Below are 11,016 nucleotides of genomic sequence, written 5' to 3'. Positions count from 1 at the left end.
TAGACATCTTAATGGACACTCTTGTTGCTTTCAGTTATGTTACTAAATTCAGCCCATACAGAAAAGAAACATATCAAAGTACATACCACTGATCTCCCTTGCCATATTAACAAAATTGTAAATCTTCGTAAATCACATATTTACCATATCGTAAATGTATATAAATATATAAACTGTATATAATGTATATAAATTGTAAATGTCTTTTAAATGTCATCTTCACAAGACATTTACAAGATTGTAAATATAACATTTTCAGTGTATAGCGGGCACTTTTCAAGTAATCTCTATTTCCCAAAAGCTCAACTGTCAAGATTTCTAGTTGCCCCAGTTTCTGATATTTCAACATTCCCACCAGATAAGCCCTTTGTAGGAGACCAGACCTGCCTATACTCCGAAACACGATAACTAAAAGGTAGCAACGCTAACTCGCGAACTGTGTACCTGGCGCTTGTGGATATTGTGCAATATTTCGAAGCAGATATATTTATATACGTGAGCGCTTTTCGTCATTATTAACACTAACTTTACGGTGAAAGGATCTGACGAGAAACGGAACGAAGGAACCATAATTCCATAATGTTTGAGAAAAGTAGACACAGCATTGCCAATGGAATAATCTCGGCACTCGTTCTTGGATGCGGTGAGTACAATGTGGAAACCTTAAAGAAGTACTTTTCAATAAATATTATGAAAATTCTGACAGCTCTAAAACTTGTAGTGAAATATAGATATCATACATTTATAATTTATTATGCTATTTCATAGACTAGATCACACTATAAATCCATTCTAATGGAATATGACGTATGAAGTCACACTGATTAAATGTCTCCATGTTTAATGGGGATTTTAGAAGTTGGTGAGTCAAAAATGAAACATACAGCTTTACGGATTACAATTTCTTGTTTATTACGTTCAGCGACGTTTCGATGTAGATTCGTACATGAAACTAAATGTGGCTTGATAACTATGCTTGATGTCGATGTAAGAATCTACATCGAAACGTCGCTCAACGTAATTAGCACGAAGTTGTAATCCTTAAAGCTGTATGTTCTATTTTTACATGGATCCTTATGATCAAATTTCATAACAGCTGTTTAGGAATTGAACTTTATAAATTATGATCTTTGACACGTGATAGTGACCTTAATCTTGACCTCAGAGCCATGGGCCTGGCTGATAAAAGCTAGCTCAGATCGGCGACAGAACTGGAATAGCGCTACGTCCACCACTTTGTTTGAACTTGATTATTGATTCTAGACTGTTGACGGCATTTTAATAAGCCGTTGTCTTGTCAATGTGTCAGTCCAGTCCATATTCATGTCTATTTTTACTTCAAGGGTACAATATGTTTAGAACCCCCTAACCCAACCCTCACACCCGACCCTCCCCCTACTCCGTTCCAGGGACACACACTTATAACAGAATAGTAACAACAATAACTTTATTTTCATTTGTTTATTCTGTAATGACCATATTTAGGCATATTTGAGATAATCACTTGATTGATATTTTGTGATATTTCATTTGGGAATTGTTCTATAGTAATATGTGAGTTTATGATCCGTATAGATCAATATTGATGAATAGACAAACAATACGGGAAATTCATCCTCTCTACCCGACCACCATATAAGGTAAAGCCTGTTTTCACAAAATTTGATCAAGGTCACGCCTATCTACCCTTCCCTATTGTAAAACCGTTGAAGTTCAAAACGAATCAGTAAATAGAAGAGATTATTACCTCGTGCGTTTCTGTATCATTAATATCATATACTGTTGTTCTTTCAATGACTTTTAAAAGAGACAAATTTACACAAAGAGAACCGAGCATTCACGAAAGAATAATTCCATTCTTGAATATAGGTATCTTGAAAAAGTAAAGTTGATAAAGTAAAGTTGATAAAGTACAGTAAAGTAAAGTAAAGTAACGAAAAGTCCTCTACGCGTTGTATTTAAACACATGACCGTATTGGTAGCTTCCATTTTAAGGGATTCAGTTTTAAGGGATTCAGTGTAAACGAAAACGCATACAAAACATGTATCAGGTTCACTGAAATGCTTCATCTAGGGTAATTTTTTCTGATCTGAGAGAGCGGCTTGGTAACCTAGTAGTTAAGGTGTTCGTTTTCAACGCCAGAGACCCGAGGTCGATTCCCCTCTGTGTTAGTAAGATATATTAGTGTTGACCAGAAACGTTATCTGGAATATTTTCCTTTGCCACGAAGCGAGAGCGGTGTGGTACAACACTTGTAAACAATGCGGAACATCGAAAATCGATTTTAATCGATAACATACCAGATCATGCAGGTGTTAACTGTGTTACACACTTGGGTCTGTAAGTACATAGACTGTTAAACTAAAGTACCGAGCAATGAGAGTTCGCTAAATGCATACCTAAAGGAGGTATCCATGAACAACAACAAAACGCCCTCGTATCAAAGAACCAGACAAAATAAGCAAACAACTAATTTGATCATATTACCTCAGCTAACAACATAATGTGAAAGTGTTATGCTGTAATTTTCAAGAAGGACGTTGACTGCCACGCGTGGAAAGCATTAGAAAGCTGTAAATAGTACCAGAAGGTCGGTGATAGCTGACTTCTATGCCACGATAGGAACCTTGACAACGGACCAATATAGAAAACTGAACCTGACACAGATCACGTATCCTGAACAACAGACCCCGAGCTAGCTGCTGCAACTGGCTTGTCAGTGAGTTAGTAAAACAGTGCAAGTGTTAGTGTTAACACAGGCCACGGTGATCACAGACTCTTATACCCAAGTCTAAAATAATGAAGTTAAGCACATTAAACATGGCGTTATTTACACACGTACCAGGCAAAGGAATGATAATTTAATTTAGCAATAAAAATTGCAAATGTTATAAGCGTTTCATTTTTTGCCACGGTCAAACCTGGCTGTGTAATATCTGGTAACCAAACAGAAATATCCCGACTCATTTTAGGGTAAAAATACAAAATCTTACCCAATACCCAATATCTATACACAACCCCTAAAAGACAATATCTTCATACTGAATCGGTCCCTTCTACATAGTTCCTTAGCAAATAAGATATTATTGCTCTTTTTCATTATAGGCCACCCCTTTATTGATACCCGGTGTCAGTACAATTATTGTAATATATAAAACGTTTGTTTAAAACAATACATTTAGCCAGCTTGGAGAAATCCTCAGAAATAGGACAAAATATCTGTGAAAATCATATGGTTCAACCATTGAAAAGCAATGACACCAGTTGTTCTTGGAAATGGTAAGCATGCCCTGCTCCTGGTGTTTCATACGTTTTTGTTCATTGTGTAGTGGGTTTAGTTTTACGTCTCATACAGCAATACTCCAGCAATATCACGACACCAGACACAGTTTCGCACATCGTTCCCAAGTGGGGAATCGAACGGCGAGAGATCGCTTTAACCAGTAGGCCACCCCACCACTTGTTTTCTACAGAATCTGTAATCTGCGGTTACATGGGACTGCTTGGTTTACTTCGTCTTATCCATAGTTTGCTGAAGTCATTCTATTAAGATAACAGTTCGTAGTGTCTGTTAGTTCGTTATTGGTTCATTAATAGTGAGTTAAAATTGTATTTCAGTAAGCTTGTCGTAAAAAGAGACGAAAGGGGTCGGGTGGTCAGACTCGCTGTCTCGGTTGATACATGTCATCGTATCCCAATTTCGTAGATCGATGCTCATGTTGTTGATCACTGGGTTGTCTGTTCCAGGTTCGATTGCTTATAGACCACCGCCAATATGTAGCTGGAATATTGCTGTGTGCGGCCCAAAACTAAACTGACTGACTGACTGACTGACTGACTGACTGACTGACTGACTGACTACTACTACTACTACTACTACTACTACTACTACTACTACTACTACTACTACTACTACTACTACACTAAAAATAACAAAGGGAACAAAAGTACTAATACTACGAAGTGCGATGGGACAGACTAACGGTTAAAGAAATCGCACGTCACACTGAAGTCTGCCCGCTCACTACAACTGATAAATGTATAGAATACACTACAGTTAATGCTAAAAAAGCGTTTCCAAGAGCGGCAAAAGGTCAGCTTAAAAGAACGTATCAAAGATGCATTCTTAAATTCCTTGTGGATATCCATGCACGATGTGCACATCCTACCGGGTACCCATGAACCAGATCACTTTGAAATGCAAACCACATTGTTTTTGTTTTTTTAATTCTTTACAGGCATAGCTATGAGTGTTATGATTTCCGTGTTGGTGAAGAAAGAGATTAAATTCATTGACGACGTACTAAGTCAGATCGATGGAGGCTACATCACGCCTTCTTTCGTCAGTCTACCAGTTTGGATTTTCGGCTTGGCAGTAAGTTTAAACTCCCATGTATCCTTTAAAAAGACAAGAACCCTTTCAGTTGCCTCACAAGTTCACAAGTGACTGACCAGTGAGTCTTCAGCAACAATGAGACGCAACTATAGTATCATGGTTGATGAATACTATTGTATCCCAACTGTATAGAAAATGTTTACTCATTAATGAAATTCTTGAAAAATCGAGAAAACGATAGAAGTTAAGAAACCATTGATCAGACTAACGAGCAAAATCTCTGAATTGTGTGAAAATCATTGAGATAACAAGTAAAAAAACTGACATTTCGAAGTTTTGGAATGAATACGCTCAAACGCAATTACGACAATATATTGAGGTAACGATAAATACTCAAACAATTGAAATAAGAATTTAAGTTAAAAGAAAGTAGTGCTATTGAGCTTTCATACATTCACCCATCCACGTATGACGGTATCAAAGAAACATAACTCAGTTATGGCTGCTCTTTTACAGTATATTGTCCCTGGTGTGATGGGAACGATTTCAGCATTCGCCCGATACAAATGTTTGGTAAGTCGCTATGAAAAGTTTTATTCAATGCCTCAAATATTTGAACACTGCATTCTTCAAATACATTTAGAAGTTGTAGTAATACAAGACAAATGTTCTGGACAGCATCGGGTGTTAGGGAGGTAAACCACTTGATTTCTGTTGATCTCTGGCCCTTATCTCCTTATGTTCATTAACACAAAGAGTTTTCGTCTGTGAAGTCAGCATTTCAACGTGTTGCCAATTGACAGAATAATTTGGATTTTCAACCATGTCTTCTGAGAGGGCAGATTTGGGATCTGACTTTAAACTGACGTTTTGTGTTTCTTTAGTGTTATGTGGAAAGGTCATCAAGTTTCTTCCATGCACTGCTTCCACAATCACAACTACAGTGCGTTTGGCTCAAAGTGGACCGTTGAACTCCAACGTAACTCCGACGTAACACTCGGTGAAACGCTGATGTTAATCAGAGCATCAGACCAACTCTGTGGGGTAATTGTAGCAGGATTTATGCACTGAAAATACAAAAAGTTGTGTAACAAACTATCATTAAAATATTGACAGTTGACTATTTGTTACGAGGGAGGAGTGTACAGAAATGGACAGCCCGGTGCTCGAGAAGCACGTGCATAAGCGCCGACAAAGGTCTTGATTCATAAACCTGTGGTGTGCCGTGTCAATCCTTTCTCGATGACCTCTCTGTCCCTTTCTTTGCACAGCTTGCTCGTAACAAATACTGAACTGTGTCTATATTTTAATGACAGTTACTTAAACGACTTTTTTACGTTTAGGACATAAATTATGAAAAGAAGACCTGAGTTGCTACGGTGTTTTGATTATAATCAGCATTTTATTGAGAATTTTATGTTTATTAGGTTTCAAGTTTGATTGCTATTCATCGGTCCAATTTAGAGCGAAGCCGACTGTAATTGAATACTTACGAATAGTTTTGGCAAACTTATTAGTGGAATAGATAGGAAAATGTCACTGATAACCCTATTCATCATAGAGTTTATTTCCAGGGTGTATACCTTTAGCATCAGTTTGTTTACTGCGTTGAATAGTTAAATAATAAAGCTAGTATGACGTCGGATAAAATCAACATGTTGCTCAAAGGTGCAGGTCTTAATTATATATAGATCGCTTTAGTCGCTTCTCAAGACAAGCAGAGTCGCTTTTAGTGGCAAGCAAGGGTTACTGAAGATCTATACTTCGGAAATATATACGAAGAATGGGCGAAGGGTAAATGATGAGAAAGAATCGGTCCTGTGCCTCTACTACAGAGGACCTTCATTCACTCAGACCATAATACAAAGGACACTATTCTTCTCCTCAGTACATCGTACACATGGTGTTTTCAATCCTCACTCTTCTCGTCATGGGCATCTTCCTCATCATCGCCATCATCGCTGTCGGGGCTCTGGCTTCTGCACCTCCTACTTCCTGTGTTCAAACAGGAAACGTGTGCACTTGTCACAAGTAAGTGTCGCCATGGAGAGTCTGAGTGCGCGTCCATGTGCGTATGTGTGTGAGTGTGCTACAATGTGTATGTTTGCCTGTCTGTGTCTGTTAGTCTGTGTGCCTTCTGCGCGTGTGTATGTTAGTCTGTGGTGTGTGTGTCTTTCTATCTGTGTGTAACATTGTGGTGTGTGTCTTTCTATCTGTGTGTTAGTTTGCGATGTGTGTCTGTCTTTCACTGTGTGTATGCTAGTTTGAAGTGGGTGTCTTTCTATGTGTGTGTCAGTTTGTGTATGTCTTTTTATGTGTGTGTGTTAGATTGTGGCGTGTGTGTCTCCCTTACTGTGTGCTAGTTTATGGTTTGTATGTGTGTCTGTGTATGTGTGCGTCAGTTTGCGATGTGTATGTGTCTTTCTATGGTTGTTTTCGTTTGCGATGTGTGTATCGTTCTATCTGTGTGTTGGTTTGTGGTGTGTGTCATTTTGTGATGTATATGTCTTTCTATCTGTGTGTTAGTTTGTGGTGTGTGCCTTTATGTGTGTGTTTTAGTTTGTAGTTTGTGCATGTGTCTTTCTAGGTGTATGTTAATTTGTAGTCTGTTTTTAAGTTGTATTTTGCGGTGTGTATATATTCTTATGTGTGCTTTGCGTTAGTATGTAGTGTATGTGTGTTTGTTTGTGGTGTGAATGTGTGTGTTTCTGTGTGTGTGATACTTTGTGATGTGTTTGTGTCTTTCTATGTGTTTGTTAGCTTGCGGAGTGTGTGCCGTTCTATCTGTATGTTAGTTGGCAGAGTGCCTGTCTATAAATCTGTGTGCTTTTTGCGGTGTGTGTGTCTGTCTAAGTGTTTGATATTTTGTGTGTCTTGTTCTGTGTGTGTTAGTTTGAGGTATGTGTCTTTGTATGTGCGTCTCAGTTTGTGGTGTCTTCCTATGTGTGTGTTGGTTTGTAGAATGTGCGTCTTTCTATGTGTATGCTAGTTTGTGGTGTGTGTATTTCTATGTGTGCGTTTGTTTTTGGTGTATTTGTCTTTTCAGAGCTCCAGATAAGTTTTCAAGCAGTTGGGTATTCACTTACATGTCTATTTATGTATGAGTAATGGCACCTTTTGAGGCGAAACTAGCATTGTGCATACTTCCACTAGTTTAAATATCTGAGTACTTTTACACGGGGTTTCTTATGCTTATTGGGTAATTAGCACGTTTAAGTTTATAAAAATAAACCTGCTCAATAGACATAGTTTATAATAAATTGATTATTGCCAAATAGTTGGCAGCCATTTTTTAACAATCGATCAACATGGATGTGACAAGACTACTACAGTGGTAGTCATCCACTAACGCTGTTATAGAGTTCGGGCGCCTCGACAAAATATCATACGCAAGTCACTTTAAGGTATTATACATGCAAGGTATTATATACCTATGGGGGTTTAAGTGATTCTCATGCACATTTTTGTACTGCCAGATCTGTAATTAATTGAGTAAATGTGATTTGTATTGCATAAAATACGCAAATACTCGCCATGTCTGGAGCTCTGCTTTTTGTGTGTGTGTAAGTTTGTGTTGTGTGTATGTCTTTTGATGTGTATGTGTTTGTTTGTTTTAAGTGTGTGTTTATCTTTATATGTGTGTATGCTAGTTTGTGTTGTGTATGTTTTCCTAACTATGTGTTTGTTAGTTTGTGGTGTGTGTTTTTCTTCGTGTGTGATTTTTGTGGTGTGTGTGTGTGTGTGTGTGTGTGTTTCTATCGTTTTTTTGCTGTCTGTGTGTGCCTTGATCTTAGTTTATGTGTGTTTCCTTCTATCTGTGTGTAAGTTTGTGATGTGTGTCTCTTTCTGTGAGTGTGTTAGTTTGTGGTGCGTGTGTCTTTCTATGTGTGGGTTAGTTTGTGGTGCGTGTGTTGGTTTCTATGAGTGTGTTACCTTGTGGTGTGTGTTGGGTTTTGTGTGTGTGTGTTAGTTTGTTGTGTGGGACTCCATGTGTGTGCTACTTTGTGGTGTGTGTCTTTATATGTGTGTGTTAGTTTGTAGTGTGTGTCTTTACATGTGTGTATTAGTTTGTGATGTGTATGTGTTTCTTCCTATATGTGTGTTATTTTGTGGTGTGTGTCTTTCTGTTTGTGTGTTAGTTTGTGGTGTGTCACTTCCTGTGTGTACGTGTTACTTCTGACGTTCTCCTTGAGTATGTGTCCCTGTATCTGTGCTTTTATGTGCGTCTTTCATGATATGTTTATGTCTGTCAGTGTGTGTTTGCGTCGCTTTCTCTCTGTGAGCGTGTTCTTGTCTGTCTGTCCACCCGTCGATAGTGTTTCGTTTCTTCGATCAGTTACTTTACGTTCGAGAATGAACAGTTGCAATCCATCGATACTTCGATGCATTGTTACAGCACTAATATACTGCATACATACCTACGTTGGTGTAGAGATGAAATATGACAAAAGTATCGTCATTCGCGACATACGAACGTCCAAGTTTATGAGTGTTCTCTGTTCTGGTCAATATTTGTGCTTGGGTTTTCACAAAACTGCTTTCTTTTGCTTCCTCCAGTTCGTACACAGATGACATCAAGTATGACTGTGATTTGATGTCAAACATACGGGGCCTAGGGGTCGGCGTGTCAGTGATGATGGTCTTCGGCTGGATCTTCACCCTCACCAGCACCATTCTCTCAGGCATCCTGGCCTGTCGAAGAGAGGTAAAGAACCTCAGATGATCTTACCTTTTATACGTGAATAAATGAGTTTAGTTTTACGCTGTTTTAGCAATATTCAAGCAATATTGCGGCGGGGATACCAGAAATTGGCTTCATGAATTGCACACATGTGCTGAATCGAACCCGTATCTTCGGGTGTGACGCCTTAACCACCAATTTGATGACATGACATGTACCTTTGCATTCAATATTTGATTATGTACAGATCGCCGCCATATAGCTGGGATATTGCTGAGAGCGGCATTATTTGACAAACATACCAAACCAAACTTGCACTAACATGTCTCTCGGAACTGTCTGATTTCAGAATATCCAGGGAGTGCAGATGCAGAATATGCCAAGTAAAGCCTACATACACTGATTGTATGCACGTCACCAGTGTCTCCCATCCCGACGTGGCTCAGCGTCTCTCATTCTATGCAGCCAAGCCCCTTGAATTACAGATTTGTAATCATTTAAAATGTATTTAATTGCAAGTCATCAATATCAGCAAAACAGCATGGAATGTCGGCGATAGAGACATTCCGAATTTTAAATCTACTTTGTTTTTACTTGATGGACATCTATACAACAAAGCCAATAGACTGAAATAACAACTTCAAATGGCTGCTTCTCAGTATGTCCAATTCTAGCTTTTCTCTGCACAAAGAGATGTAATTATATAAATGTCCTTTCCTCGTTTTTCACACTCTGGAAGTAAATAAATAATGACATTTACAAAAAGACCTTTCATAATTGTCCATGTTTACGATACACTTGGGTCTGTGCCCCTTGATGCACGCACGCACGCACGCACGCACGCACATATATGCTGCCCCATCATCAAAACGCCTGCGGCTGTGGGATAGCTTTCTGGTTACAGCTTCCGCCCACCAATCACTCTGACGACCCAGGTTCGATTCCCCACGTGGGTACAATGTGTGAAGACCATCCCCGGTGTCCCCCGCCGTCATATTGTTATAGCGAGGCAAAACTAAACTCACTCACTTAAACCACCTCTTTCCAACATTCTGGCCAACTGTGGAGAATGCAAGTTCTTAATTTCACATTTGTCATGTGATCCGCTTATCTTGTTGAGATAATTTGTCACTATTATGATTATGATTCACACACAGACAGCTTTAACAGTGGGAATTATGCTGCTTTTTCTCAAGAAAGGTTATTTTGTGTATACACTGTCGTCTTAGTCCAATCAGTTTTGCGTAAGTGAACAAAAAATATGCTGTTGTATCAACCATTAAGTATTATTTGGCACTTAATGCAAACTGTTTGCATATTCCACCGAATTCAGTTCCATACGTGCCTTTTTCAAGTGTTAGTTGACACAAATAATGTTTGATTGTAAATATCTCATTAAAAGAACACATTTACATATGCGTGTTTCTTTAACGGTGAGTTCGTTATTTTTTTATACTGAAGAGCAAAAGACACGCAAATTTCGAAAAAAATGAAATCTCAAAAAATATAAATCAAATCGTTTGTGTTTATGTCTTCTATTTAAAATAAAATGAAAAAAAAAACATTTCTTTTGCTGCTCAGTATGTTTTCACAAATATTGGTGATTGTCTTTCTCACGTTGATGGTAAATCCTGAGGGAACACTAAAGGTTTAATTTTTCTCCTCTTTTTCTTCACAAAACCTTGCAGCTCATAGTAACGTCCTCGACATATTACTAACACTTCGTCTGTCCTACAGTCACAGAACCACATTATTGAACGTCACATGCAACCAAAAAATCAAACATAATTAAAACACAATTATCACTTATTCGTGACATATAATATAAATTGCTGTTTGTAAAAAAGAAATAAACAAAATTATAAGCGTACAATAGTAGGTGGAAATTACACTCTTATACACAGACAATAGTATATTTTATTAGACAAAGACATTCTTTTTCACACAGACAAAGACATTCCAAATTCCTACAGGTGCTCTCAGGTGCACGCAGACTCG

The 11,016-nt window shown here is 38.2% G+C and overlaps 1 protein-coding gene across 1 annotated transcript; it reads left to right on the top strand.

The window, feature by feature from the left end:
* The first annotated feature begins 347 nt into the window (after positions 1 to 347).
* On the top strand, positions 348 to 10,449 carry LOC137286478 (uncharacterized). Its single transcript, XM_067818370.1, has 6 exons — positions 348 to 643; positions 4,240 to 4,376; positions 4,854 to 4,910; positions 6,226 to 6,368; positions 8,895 to 9,042; positions 9,368 to 10,449. Exons 1-6 carry the CDS (start codon positions 580 to 582, stop codon positions 9,419 to 9,421), a joined length of 603 nt encoding a protein of 200 aa, XP_067674471.1. The 5' UTR covers positions 348 to 579; the 3' UTR covers positions 9,422 to 10,449.
* The last annotated feature ends 567 nt before the right edge of the window (positions 10,450 to 11,016 follow it).

This window comes from Haliotis asinina, chromosome 6 (genome assembly GCF_037392515.1).
Source record: "Haliotis asinina isolate JCU_RB_2024 chromosome 6, JCU_Hal_asi_v2, whole genome shotgun sequence".
Taxonomy (NCBI): domain Eukaryota; kingdom Metazoa; phylum Mollusca; class Gastropoda; order Lepetellida; family Haliotidae; genus Haliotis; species Haliotis asinina.
This window is presented reverse-complemented; position numbering and strand designations above follow the sequence as displayed.

What these genes read in the sequence shown, in the direction of transcription:
- LOC137286478 (XM_067818370.1), top strand. Translation starts at nt 580, where the DNA reads ATGTTTGAGAAAAGTAGACACAGCATTGCCAATGGAATAATCTCGGCA. An exon ending in GGCACTCGTTCTTGGATGCG is followed by an intron (nt 644 to 4,239) that starts GTGAGTACAATG and finishes AATTCTTTACAG; the next exon opens with GCATAGCTATGAGTGTTATG. An exon ending in AACGTGTGCACTTGTCACAA is followed by an intron (nt 6,369 to 8,894) that starts GTAAGTGTCGCC and finishes TGCTTCCTCCAG; the next exon opens with TTCGTACACAGATGACATCA.